An 11903-nucleotide genomic window follows, 5' to 3' on the forward strand; every position below is an offset into this window, starting at 1 on the left:
AAGGGAATATAGCCGAAAAACCTATACTTTACCAATTGAGCTGTTATTCATCTAAAATATCTTGTTGCAGTTGGTTTTCCCCAGGAGGATCATGGGAAGGTAATATGACATTCACACACAAGATGAAAGGCCATGTGAATCACAGACCTGAACCTTTATACCCCAAACCCTTTTAATCAAAGAGAAAGTCCAGCTCCCCCTGGCAGGCCTTTGTCAATTTCCCTTGACCAGGGGGACACTTTCCTTACTGGATGTCTGGAAAAGGGGAATTTTTAAAATTTTCAATGTAATCGTTACCCTGCAATGTAATCAGGGATTATAAAATACTTAGGCTGCGCTTATAGTGCCGGTGACACGACCGATGTCACCCGTCGCGATAATTGTATTTGAAGTTTAGGCGACGTCGCTGGCTACAAGGCCAGTGACGTCATAAAAGGGGAAGGCAGAGGGACAGAGAAGCTCTCTGATTGGCCACAAGGGGATACCGTCGCTGCAAAAAAACTCAAATAACAGTGACTACCAGATTTTTGGTAGCGCCGTCGCATGGTCGTGCCGTCGCGTGCGCTATAAGCACCGACGACACTCTCACGTCGGTCTCGTCGCTGGCACTATAAAGGCCAATGACGCTGTTGCGTTGGTCGTGTTGCTGTTGCCAGCGCTATACAGCCGGCGACACGACCGGTGCATCACCCGTCGGAGTTGTGTTTGTTAGTTAAGGCGATGTCGCTGGATGAAGTCATAAAAGGGGAGGGCAGAGGCACGGAGAAGCTGCCGATTGGCCACAAGGGGAGAGCGTCACCGAAAAAAAAAAATCAAATATCAGTGACTACCAGATTTCTGGTAGCACTGTCGCTCCGTCGCCGTCGCGAGCACTATAAGCGCACGTGACGGCGACAATGCATTTGTTTTGCCATGACAGCGCTGTCGCCGGCACTATAAACGCAGCCTTAGGAGACTTCAGGTGATTTTTAGGCACCTTGAGGTGACACAGCAACCTAAATGGGACGAAGCACTGGAGTAGCATTTACAGATATCTTCACTGCAGCAACATTCACCTGTTCTGTGCTGCAGGGACTCGCACAGCTCCAGCACACATAGGGTTACACATGCATTAACAATAGGATCCCTCGCTTTACCATTTCACCAGCAGTTGCCGGGTGTCTCGGTCCTCCAAGAAGCCGAAGGACCTGTTTGGAAGGGGCCGGAAGGTGAAGTTGGAGGCTCCCATCACCAAGTCTCCCTGCGACATATTGCTCAGTCCGTTTCTCTCTCACCGCGGCCGCGTCGTCGTCTCCATGGCAACCAACGGAGCAGGTGCGCGCTAGAGAAGGGTCCGCCAGTATATGGGAGAGCGCGGCACCACACAAACAGTTCCTTGTGATGAACTGTTCCCACCTAGAGCTCCCAGTAAGTTGTAGTGATAGCTGCAGTATTTTACGTAGTAAAAAAATGGAATAATGACAACACGTGAGTGCGTGTAATACCACTGATAATGTAATCTTCCGTGTTTGCAATATACTAATTATGCAGACCACCAAATATTTGTATTAAACAGCTTTACATTTTGTTACACTGGTTCTGTGCTTTTTTATTTATTTATTTATTTATTTACTGATACTTCACAATATTTTATATTGATCCTTCAATTCTAATTGATTTATGGGACGAGACTCCCTTATTAGGAGTCTCAATGATTAGTTGTCTCACAGACTTCAGTCATTTTGTTGTCTGTTGCCTAAAAATAAAAATGAATTTGTGCTCATACCGCAAATATAATATTACTATAGTGATCCTCTCCTCTGTTTTATATACAGTTCTGATTCTTCACACTTCAAATGTAGAATGATCCTGTCACACAAGATGCTTTCATTTCCTAAGGCCTCGTTCAGGGTGCCGGCTTCGGAGCGGTGGCGTGCTTACGTGCGAGCGGACGTCAGAAACAAAGTATTCAAATCATTATCTGTTGTTAGGGTAGCTGCTTTCTTTGTCTCCGAAGTACGGAGTTGACGCTGCTACACTTTGCATAAACAACTCTAGTTGTTTTTCCAAGCTGCAGCAGCGTCACTGGTACTTCGGCAGCCAATTAAATCATTCTTGAAAATGATTTCAACAGTGCAACACTGATCCCTAACCTCACGTCTGTAGCCCCGCCTCCTGAAAGCTTGAAAAGGTCTGCTGGGGATGATGTGCACACATCGCCCAGCAGACTGCCGCGCGCACACGCAGACGCGCGCGCCCACCTCCTGTCTCTGGCACCCTGAACTCGGCCTTATGCTTTATACTACAGACTCAAATTGATATCACTGTTTCATTGAGTCAGTCATCTGTGAAGTTTTTCTGAGTGAACATGTGCATGTATGACTGAATATAAGCAGACTGTGGCCCATGTTTTTGAAGTGGTGTTATTCCATAAGAGACACCTTTCCACATTCACTTGAAAGGATTTTAAGCTGTCTTATGCCTTTGGATGCTGTCTTGTATAATAGCAACGCTTAGGATATATGGCCCTATATGCTCTGATGAAGTGTGTGAGTAAATGTATTGGTGTGTAAGTGTAGCGCTGCTTCTCCCCTCCCCCCTCTGGGAGATCTTGCCTAAGCTACAGATGTTGTGGTGCTTGTTACCTGTGAGTGTCCAGCAGGGATGAGCGTTCGCGATGATAAGGGGAAACAGGACAGGCTTTTGGTGATCCTTCAGGTTTTTCTCATCTTGGTCTCAGCGCCTCCAGTCACAGCAAACTCCAGCATAGCTGGAGACAGTCCCCACTATGACAGTCTTCTCTCATACTTCTACCCAATAGACTGTTACTTAGGCAGAAGTATATAAAAAGGATTATTTATTGGAGCAGCCACTGCAGTTGATATTACAGCGCATGCATCATATTTTAGAATGGGTCCCAAACCTCTGGATGGTGCTGGCCATCCTGCAATACTGAGGCCTTGTGCTCTCTGCACAGATCTTGGGCTGCAATCAGCTCCAGGAGGAGCTGTAGGCATGTCTCAAATCCAGGAGGGGCTGAGCTGTCTCTCTCCCAGTCGGGAGAGACTCCGAGTTCCACTCCTCTACCCCATGAGGGGGAGAGCTGGACTGGAACAATTTGTAACACTTGCTCCCTAAGGCTGCGTCCCCGATAGCGCTGAGCGGGCGGCGCATGGCGAGGTGACTTGCATATATATATATATATATATGCAAGTCCCTGCTCACGCGATGCGCGCGCGGGTATGCGCGTGCACACGCACTCACCGGTGCTCGAGCGCTCGGCGCTTAGGTAAATACATTTTTCATACTTATCAGCGCGCTCAGCTTCCCCTGCAGCGTCCCCCCCGACACCCCACCCCCCCCCAGCGAGCGTTTTAAAAAATGTAAAGGCCACCCGGCGCGCATGCTTGGAGAGCTCTCCAAGCATGAGCGCGCTCAGCGCCAGCGGGGACAAAGCCCAAGGCTCAGAGGGTGAGGGCACAGGCTCTGCACCAGGATTGGTTGTAAACAGACTCCCATTCACCTCCACCCCTGTCACTCAGAGAGGCAGCATGAGGAGGGGTAAACCCACAGGATAGCCTGTCACTGCCTGTAGCTACTAGGGCTTATGTGACAGGGAGGCAGAAAGATAGCCTGGACCAGCCATGGCTATATAAGTGACTGGGTGTGTCTGAATATGTGTGTGTTGAGTGAATCGGTGTATGAGTGACAGGAAGGTTTTTGTTTTGTTCTGATGTCTTTGAGTGAATGGAAGCTTTTATTTAAATTAGATAATGTTTTATCTACATTAAGCAGCTTGTGCACCTAGTCTGGGTTAAGAAAACACACTCAGTCGGTAATCCAGTCAGACACATGCTTCATCCTTTTGGATTCATCAGTCTGAATTTTGTTGCTGATCATATGGTTCAAACATGTAACTTCAGAAGAGTCCTTTGGGTCTTTCACAGGCGATAATAATTGATAAAGGTAACTCAACTGCTAGTCACTTTATCACTGTGAGAAGCCATTGGTTTCCAATATATTAATGGATAATATTTAATTTCCCTGTCACATGGAGTGGTGAGGAAGGAGAGCAGGCTGTACTATATATACTCCAAGGGACTTAGTATGGCTGTGATGTAGCCTTTCTGTGTAATGCATTAGTAACTCAATGAGTACATTTTGTAAGATTTTTTTTTTCTTTCTCAGAAGTCCTGGGGGTATACACATTTTGCAAATCAGCATCTGACACAATTTGCTGACATGTGCAAAATTTGCAGCCAGGAGGCTGGTTTCGTCATATCTGACTCACTCGCTTGTCCATGTTGATTAAAAAGATTCAGATTTATGATTTGAATGTACTGTAATTGAATATGTAAAAAGCAGTATGCTTTTGGGTAGTTTGTATATCACTTACAATGGTAAACTGATTAGTTTTAGGCTGTATTCTGTATTGTATCTTTCACGCATCTTTTTGGGGTGCAGAGTTTCTATCCACTGGTAGATACTCTAAATAGAGGCAAACTCCGTCCCAAACGAGCTGCCCTTTGGTTTCAACACTGCCCTCATTCCCTCTGGATTGTAAACTCGCGAGCAGGGCCCTCATTACCTTTTGCATCTGTTTGCGCTTGTTTGTCTTTATTTGGACAAACTTATAAACTTTGTTTATGTAATATATGTAGCCCTCAGACCCCCCCCCCCCTCGGTCGCAGATCGGACCCCCTAGGGTGTACTAAGGTCTGGCTACATATGTCTAGGTGGTGCATACCTGCTGGCATCAGGAGGGCCTGAGTCTCCCGCGATGGTGTGGGGGAGTACAGGACCAGGTTTCTGGGGTTCTTGCCTTCATCTGATCTCAATGGTGCAACGCCTCCATCTCTGTTAAGCCCCAGGGATATGGGGTGGAACCCTTACAGAGAATTCCCACGTAGGGACGAGAGATTCCAGTCTCAGTCTTTGGTAAAAGTAGCAGCAGCTCTCTTTATTGTCACAGCAGCACACAGCACACAGCAATCCCAGCAACACGCTGGTCTCGGGTACAGGGTCTTCTCTCCCAGCTCCAGACTGTACACCCTCAGGATGGTCTGTGGGTGTTCACTGTATCCCTGCCACCACCCCAAGCCGCGGGCGCTCAGGGTGGGGCTAGCTCTTCCCTCACCCCCTAGGCAGGATGAGAGGCATTGGTCCACCGTAGCTCTATCAGCTCTACTCAGGGCCTGCCTGATCTCCTCCAACTGTATCCCTTAACAGGAACTCTCTCACTCAGAACTCTCAGTCAGACTGACAGGAACAACACAACACAACTAAATAGACTGTGCACTGCCCTTTATGACTTTGGCAGGCCCCTCCCCTATGTCTCTTGCCTTAGACACAGAGTCAGGGGGCCTACCTCCACCACTCAGGGCAGGGCTTGAAGTGGGGGAAACCCATGATAACTACTGGCAGCCTGCCCTTAGCAGGGCTTATACCAGTAGAAAGATAGACCTATAGCCCTATTTCTTACCAGGGCTACATATACATACGGTGTAGGATCTTTGGCCACGTCTGTTTGACCACGACCAATGCACCATCGGCGGTCCACCGCTTGTACAACTCCCCGCTGTACAATTCGCTGCTCCGAAAATGAACTACGGCCGCACTGTTGCTCCTAGTCCAGTGGGACATTTAAAGATGGTGCATCGGCGCGGCAGGCAGCCACTGGAGCCAAAGGTCCCATTCAGATATACATAACTCTATACCCCATTGTACCGCTCATCGGTATATGTTGGCGCATTACAAATAAACGAAAATTATACTCCTTGGCCTACTGTCTCCACCCTCATTGTGAGCGTCCGACTTCGGAAAATGTAGGCATTGGGTTGCTATGGCTACCAGACACAAGACAGGAATATTGGTGGAAGACATGTGCAGGTACTGGGGGTGATCAGTAACTGTGCAAGACTGTAGATCCATATGAAAAAGGATCCTGCAATATGGTAGTGTAATGGACTGGTAGCATGGCCTGCTCTGGCTTGAGCAAGCCCCTGCAAACCAAGAGCTCCATGTGTTTATAACATCGGTTTGCTATGGCAATTGAATGCTACAGAAACACCCGATCCAGTATGGTTTCAAGGCAAAAGGAGGGTAAGTTGTGGGAGAGAGATGAGATACCAGTTTTTATAGTAATAGAGATTGATAACGGCCAAAAGGAGGAATAGAGAAAGGTAGAGAGAAATGTCTGTAGCCCTGTTTCTAAATCGGAGAGGAAAAATCCCCAGGTGATGCACTCTACTCTACTAATCAAAACAATAAAACTTTATTCAAAAATAAGTAAATCTAGAAGTAATTAAACCCTAAAGGAGTGCGCTTGTGAGAAACCAAATACTAGGACTTCTCTGTTGTCAAATGGCCTAGGTATATTAACCCTAGAATGGCCAAATATGCTGGGTATATCTTGCAGTAAATGCAAAGTGTAGAATTACACCCCAACGTTAGTACAGTGTATGTGATGTTGCAGATGTAGCCAGGTCTCCCAGCAGTATCAGCACCCCCCTCACCTTCCTAGAGATCGCGGGTGCCGCCGAGTCCAATGGCGGCCCCATCGGGCGATACGGGAGGTGAGGGCGGTCGGGTCCCGGCTCGGGGGTTGCTGGGGACGCGTGCGGCCGGTTGCCAGGGCCGCACGCGCGTCACGGGAATCCCGGCACTCTCGGAGCCGGGCGGTTAGGGCGCCACCATTGCGCGTTAGTTCGCTCATGCGCAGTGGTCGCGCGAGTGTAGGGCTGGAGCGGGGAGTAGCGCGTTGCCCCTTAGTGCAGGCCGGTTGCCGGGGACGCGATCGGGCCGTCGCTAGGGCCGCGATCGCGTTGCTACGGGCCCGGCGGCTGGCGAGAGGTAGCGCGAGGGAGTCAAGGCAGCCCCCTATAGTTCGCGCATGCGCAGGGAGGAGGCAGAAAAGCCCGCGAAGCCAGAGCCTATTAGGGAGGGCCCTAGAGAGGGACTACAGACCCCAGGAGCCTTTGTATGCCCCATGTGACACCAGGGAGCCAATAGGGCTTAGGAGGGCCAGGCAGGCAAAGAGATACATTTCGCGCGCTGAGCCCACGTTAGTTAGTCAGAGACCGGAGCAGCCCAGGGAAGGAGGTAGGGTACAGGAGTCAAGGACTCCCTGTACTAGGCCAGCAGCCCCCAAGGCCCAAGATAGCCCTGAGTCCCCCAGTAGAGTGAGTGTTGCCAGGGACAGCCCTCAGGATAGGGACCCTGTCACTTACCTTAGTTGGAACTGGGGAACAGAAGGGAAGATAGGGACAAGTGGGCTGAGTGTTTATTCGCAGTGCGTTGCTGTAGGCGCTGATAGGTGTCAGTTGGAGCTAGGGAGCTGTGAGGGAAGGAAGGGTGCGGGGAGTGAGAGCAGCTCCTGCACCCCCATAGGTACCCACCGCCCAGGTAGGCCCCAACCCCCCACTAGGTAGAGTGGGTAAGTGCTGAGGGAGGCCCAAGATAGGGACGCTGCCCTTAGTGCGTTAGTGTGCTGTCTTGTCAGGGTCACGGCTGTCAGTGCGTGAGGTCTGACAGGCAGACACAGTATTGTGCAGCACGTTGGCTGTACACACCCAGTAGGTTGCAGCGTGCTACTGCAAGTGCTGGAATGACTAGACGTAGTTAGTCAGGACTGCGAAGGCTAGTTGCAGGGGTAGAGTAGGACCGGGGACAGTTAGGGGAGCGGAGCAGGCTATTAACCCCTTAGGTCCCAGATAGGTTCTCACCCCCAGTTGTGGTACTACAGGGACAGGCCCTAGGTTAGGGTTCCTGTCACGTTAGTGCCAAGTGTTAGTTAGGGACTCAGCGGATGCTGCGGTTCCTGTGAAGCGGTTCGGACCCACGTTGGGGTCCACAGAGACTGTTCCAGGGTGGGTTTGCCCTCGGCGGTCCGCGTGCAATGAGGACGGTTGGGGATCAGATGACGCCATCCTACGACTGATCCTTTGCGAAGTCCGTTGGAGATCCGAGCACGGGAGTGCTCGGCAGGTACTATCTGATACACAAGTGCACCAACGGGCCCTTAGTTTAATAGTGACTGCGCAGTCACCCATTGACTCTGTCTGCAAGAGTGCGGGACATTGGGTGGGGTTCTTTGGACACTGGGTGGGATCACCTGGTGTTGGGGAAGCGTCCTGCTGGACATCGCAGTTAGTGTCTCCTCGTGAGAGGGATACCGGTTATGTGATACCTGTCATGATGTGTTATATTCTGTTCTAACCTAAGTAAATAGTATTAGTTATTATATATCTGTGTAGGAGTATTGATTGTTGTGATTGTCCTGCGAGGAACCACTCCCCCTCTGGTGGGAGCCATCGCAGGTGGAGGCGCTGCATCGTTGTAAGTGAGTACCCTAGTATAATTGCCCCAGGTTCCCCGTGGCGGAAGCTCAGCCCTCCTGTGAGCCAACAGGTAAAGCACCACACCTGAGTAACCTTGTATGTTCCTGCACTCACACAGTGTAATCTGCGATTGGGGGGGGGGAATACCCGTTACACAGAGATAAACCCTTAATGGGCTGAGGTCAAAATCGAGGGTGATCCTGCTTAGTGTAGCAGTTTAAACTTACTTGTGCTGTGTGATATCATATGCATTATGTTAGATATATCACCGCACAAAGGATGGTCCAGATATTAAACAGTTAACCAAGGGTGTAATTAGTAACACCCTAGCATACATTCATGAACTGTCAGTGATGTCCCAACTATAAAGGGTAATATTCATATATCAGCTCTGCAATCTGCGATTGGGGGGGGGGAATACCCGTTACATTTGGAGGCGCTGCTGAGATGAGACCTGGGGTGCCCTGTTCCATTTTTTTCTAAAATTGTGCTATTTTTGGTCGCCATGAAGAAGCCACGTGCTGATTTCCCACCCGCGCGGGAAATTGTTGCAAACTGTCCGGGTTTGGCGGGAAACCCTAAGCCCCACCCCCGCCAACTGAATAACTCCATGCAGAGCCAGAGTCACTCCATGAAAGAGTGTGCTGCCCCTCCTTCAGATTCCACCAGGGGGAGCAAGCACCGTGAGCCTTCACCCGTAACTGCTGTCTCCATTAAAGAAAGTACTGGGTGCAAAGAAAATTGCTCGCCGTCATATGGACTCTGGCAGACTAAGGCCGGGGCCGTATCCTTTTTGTTGTGTCCGTGTATGATAAAATCATTGAGTCCGTCGGGCAGTATGAACTTTGAGGTTTTGACGTGCCTGATAGAAGGGCGGTTGGAAGACGCACGCGAGGATGGGTGCCTGGAATGTTTCTGTAACAACGGTGACTGCTCCTTTTGTAAATTGGCCTGGGGACGCATATGTGGCTGCTGCAGGATACCGACTCTGCAACCCTTGCCGTTGGCGGCTACAGGACAGCCCGAGGAAAAGGGCACTGTGGCCGACATAAATGAAATAGACTCTTGGTTTTCTGATAATGATGATGAGACAGACTGTAAGGGAGTACACCCCAATGTGTATGTGTCCTGGCACGTGCCAGGAGTGAAAGCCCTTACATTAATGTGCACATGCCTGCAAAAAGCTTATGTCCAAGGAGCCGACCTATTTCAGCTACCGCTGGATTTCAAGACCGGCACCGTGGATGGAGAACTGAGCATACAGTATTTTAGCCCTACATGTGACTGTTCTAGAGCGGCATTGGCGTGGGAGCCTCAATGTGAAGATTGCGGTGCCTGGTTCTTAAAACCTATTGTGCCCCAGCCTGAAGAACCAGCAGAGGACGATGAGCCGGTCAGTATAACTAACCCATCTACCCTTCTCATAGACATTTCGGAGGGCCAGTGCGCCCAAGTGAACATTCTAGACCTGGTTCCTGAGCAGGAACCACAGAACCCGGATCAGCCAGTCCTGGAGCCGAGCAACACGTTGGCGGAGAAGGGCGCGACCGCAGTGGAGGTAACGGAGCGAGATTGCCTCGTACCCATACCCACTGGCTGTATCGCAGAAGAACTCGGTGACTCACCGGCGGAGGATCCGGTCGTGATGTTGCCAGCGGACGAGGTTGAAGTCCCATCGGTGGCGATGCGCCTACCGGCGAACCACCCCAGTGATGATACAGAGGAGACGGAGGAATCACAGGGTAAGGTGTCTGTACCCCCACCTTCTTTTAGTGATTTCAGTGACCAACCCCTCGTGGTGATGCGCCTGCCGGCGGACCACGCGAGTGAAGTCATCAAGCCAATTATCTCAGTGAATCCTGATATGGGCCCGTGTGCCCTACAACGGCCAGTCAGGCCTACTACAATGGTACAATCGGTCCTAGAAGAAGGACCAGTACCTACCGACGACCAGGGTGAGTCGACTGCCGCAGGGGTGTTGGGGGTGAGCCTCCAGGTGACCGCGGGGCATGATGGCTCCTTAAGTCTGGTCGCCCGGGCGAAGGGCTCCCCTCTGCATCGCGTCCTGGTGGAGGTGTCCTCATTGGAAGGTAGCTGTCCAGAGAAGAGAGTGGACCAGTGTCTACCGTCGATCCTTCCGGAAGAAGGGAAGCCCATCGTCAGCCAGCAGAGTGGTAAGGAACCCCCTTGTTCCCCACCGACTCCGATGGAGGTGGCCGTGAAGAAGGCCAAAGCTACAGTTCCTGAGCGGAGTGTGAGCCCGTGTGCTCCAACGCAAGTGGTCCCAGGACTGGGATCCAACGCTCCCGAAGTTCGAGTCAGTGAGTGGACTGTCCCAGAAGAATTGGGGACAGGTTCCGATACCGCCAAGGTGGGAACTGACAGCGTCCCCGAGGACCTGTTGGCCACCGTGAATCACCGCAGGGGTAAGGTGTCTACTCTTTTCCCCCTGCCAGGTGAAACCGAGACATTGTCCCGTGCTCGCTTCTCAGTGGAAGCCTCACAAAAATATGGGGACAAAGACTGTGTGGAGAGAGATCCAGGGAGACTGGCCTCCTTTAAGCCCAAAAAGGAGCGCCCCATTCCTCAGGTAGTAGACCGCGGGAAAGGTCCTGGCCTCCTGGTCTACCGCATCCAAGCCGCGGATGACCGGGTAAAGGCCTGCTTAAAAGACGTTGTGCTACTCCTTCCACCAGGGGGAGGAAGTAGCGAAGAGCCAGTAACTGTCCCTCCAGAGTGTGCTCTCCAAGAAATTTTTCTGGGGGAGGCTCACGGACGCAAAAGTGAGGTACCCCCACATGATCAGTTAGGGGCACCCCACAAATGGTCTCAGCTAGTCTCGGGTATAGTGTGTGATGTACCATGTAACCTGATGTGTAAAGTCGACCTGCTAAGTGTACCAATTATGACATGCAATTTTTTATTGTGTAACCTTATGTCAGGGTATGGCGTTCTCCAAGCGAGGACGTTGGATTTTTCACCAGGGGGAGTGTGTAGCCAGGTCTCCCAGCAGTATCAGCAACCCCCTCACCTTCCTAGAGATCGCGGGTGCCGCCGAGTCCAATGGCGGCCCCATCGGGCGATACGGGAGGTGACGGCGGTCGGGTCCCGGCTCGGGGGTTGCTGGGGACGCGTGCGGCCGGTTGCCAGGGCCGCACGCGCGTCACGGGAATCCCGGCACTCTCGGAGCCGGGCGGTTAGGGCGCCACCATTGCGCGTTAGTTCGCGCATGCGCAGTGGTCGCGCGAGTGTAGGGCTGGAGCGGGGAGTAGCGCGTTGCCCCTTAGTGCAGGCCGGTTGCCGGGGACGCGATCGGGCCGTCGCTAGGGCCGCGATCGCGTTGCTACGGGCCCGGCGGCTGGCGAGAGGTAGCGCGAGGGAGTCAAGGCAGCCCCCTATAGTTCGCGCATGCGCAGGGAGGAGGCAGAAAAGCCCGCGAAGCCAGAGCCTATTAGGGAGGGCCCTAGAGAGGGACTACAGACCCCAGGAGCCTTTGTATGCCCCATGTGACACCAGGGAGCCAATAGGGCTTAGGAGGGCCAGGCAGGCAAAGAGATACATTTCGCGCGCTGAGCCCACGTTAGT

At 51.6% G+C, this 11903-nt stretch overlaps 1 protein-coding gene across 6 annotated transcripts in view; it reads right to left on the reverse strand.

Moving 5' to 3' along the window:
• CFAP300 (cilia and flagella associated protein 300) overlaps positions 1-1303 on the reverse strand; it is an 82673-nt gene extending 81370 nt beyond the window's left edge. For 3 of the 6 annotated variants that reach the window (XM_075592433.1, XM_075592432.1, XM_075592438.1), the window contains exon 1: positions 1137-1303. In XM_075592433.1, coding sequence (XP_075448548.1) covers positions 1137-1249 — 113 coding nt within the window. In that variant the 5' untranslated portion in view covers positions 1250-1303. Of the gene's footprint in view, positions 1-1055 lie in introns of all 6 variants that reach the window. The other 3 variants (XM_075592435.1, XM_075592436.1, XM_075592434.1) reach the window with 3 other exon arrangements.
• Positions 1304-11903: the final 10600 nt, after the last annotated feature.

The sequence above is a fragment of the Ascaphus truei genome, chromosome 3, assembly GCF_040206685.1.
Source record: "Ascaphus truei isolate aAscTru1 chromosome 3, aAscTru1.hap1, whole genome shotgun sequence".
NCBI classification, from domain to species: domain Eukaryota; kingdom Metazoa; phylum Chordata; class Amphibia; order Anura; family Ascaphidae; genus Ascaphus; species Ascaphus truei.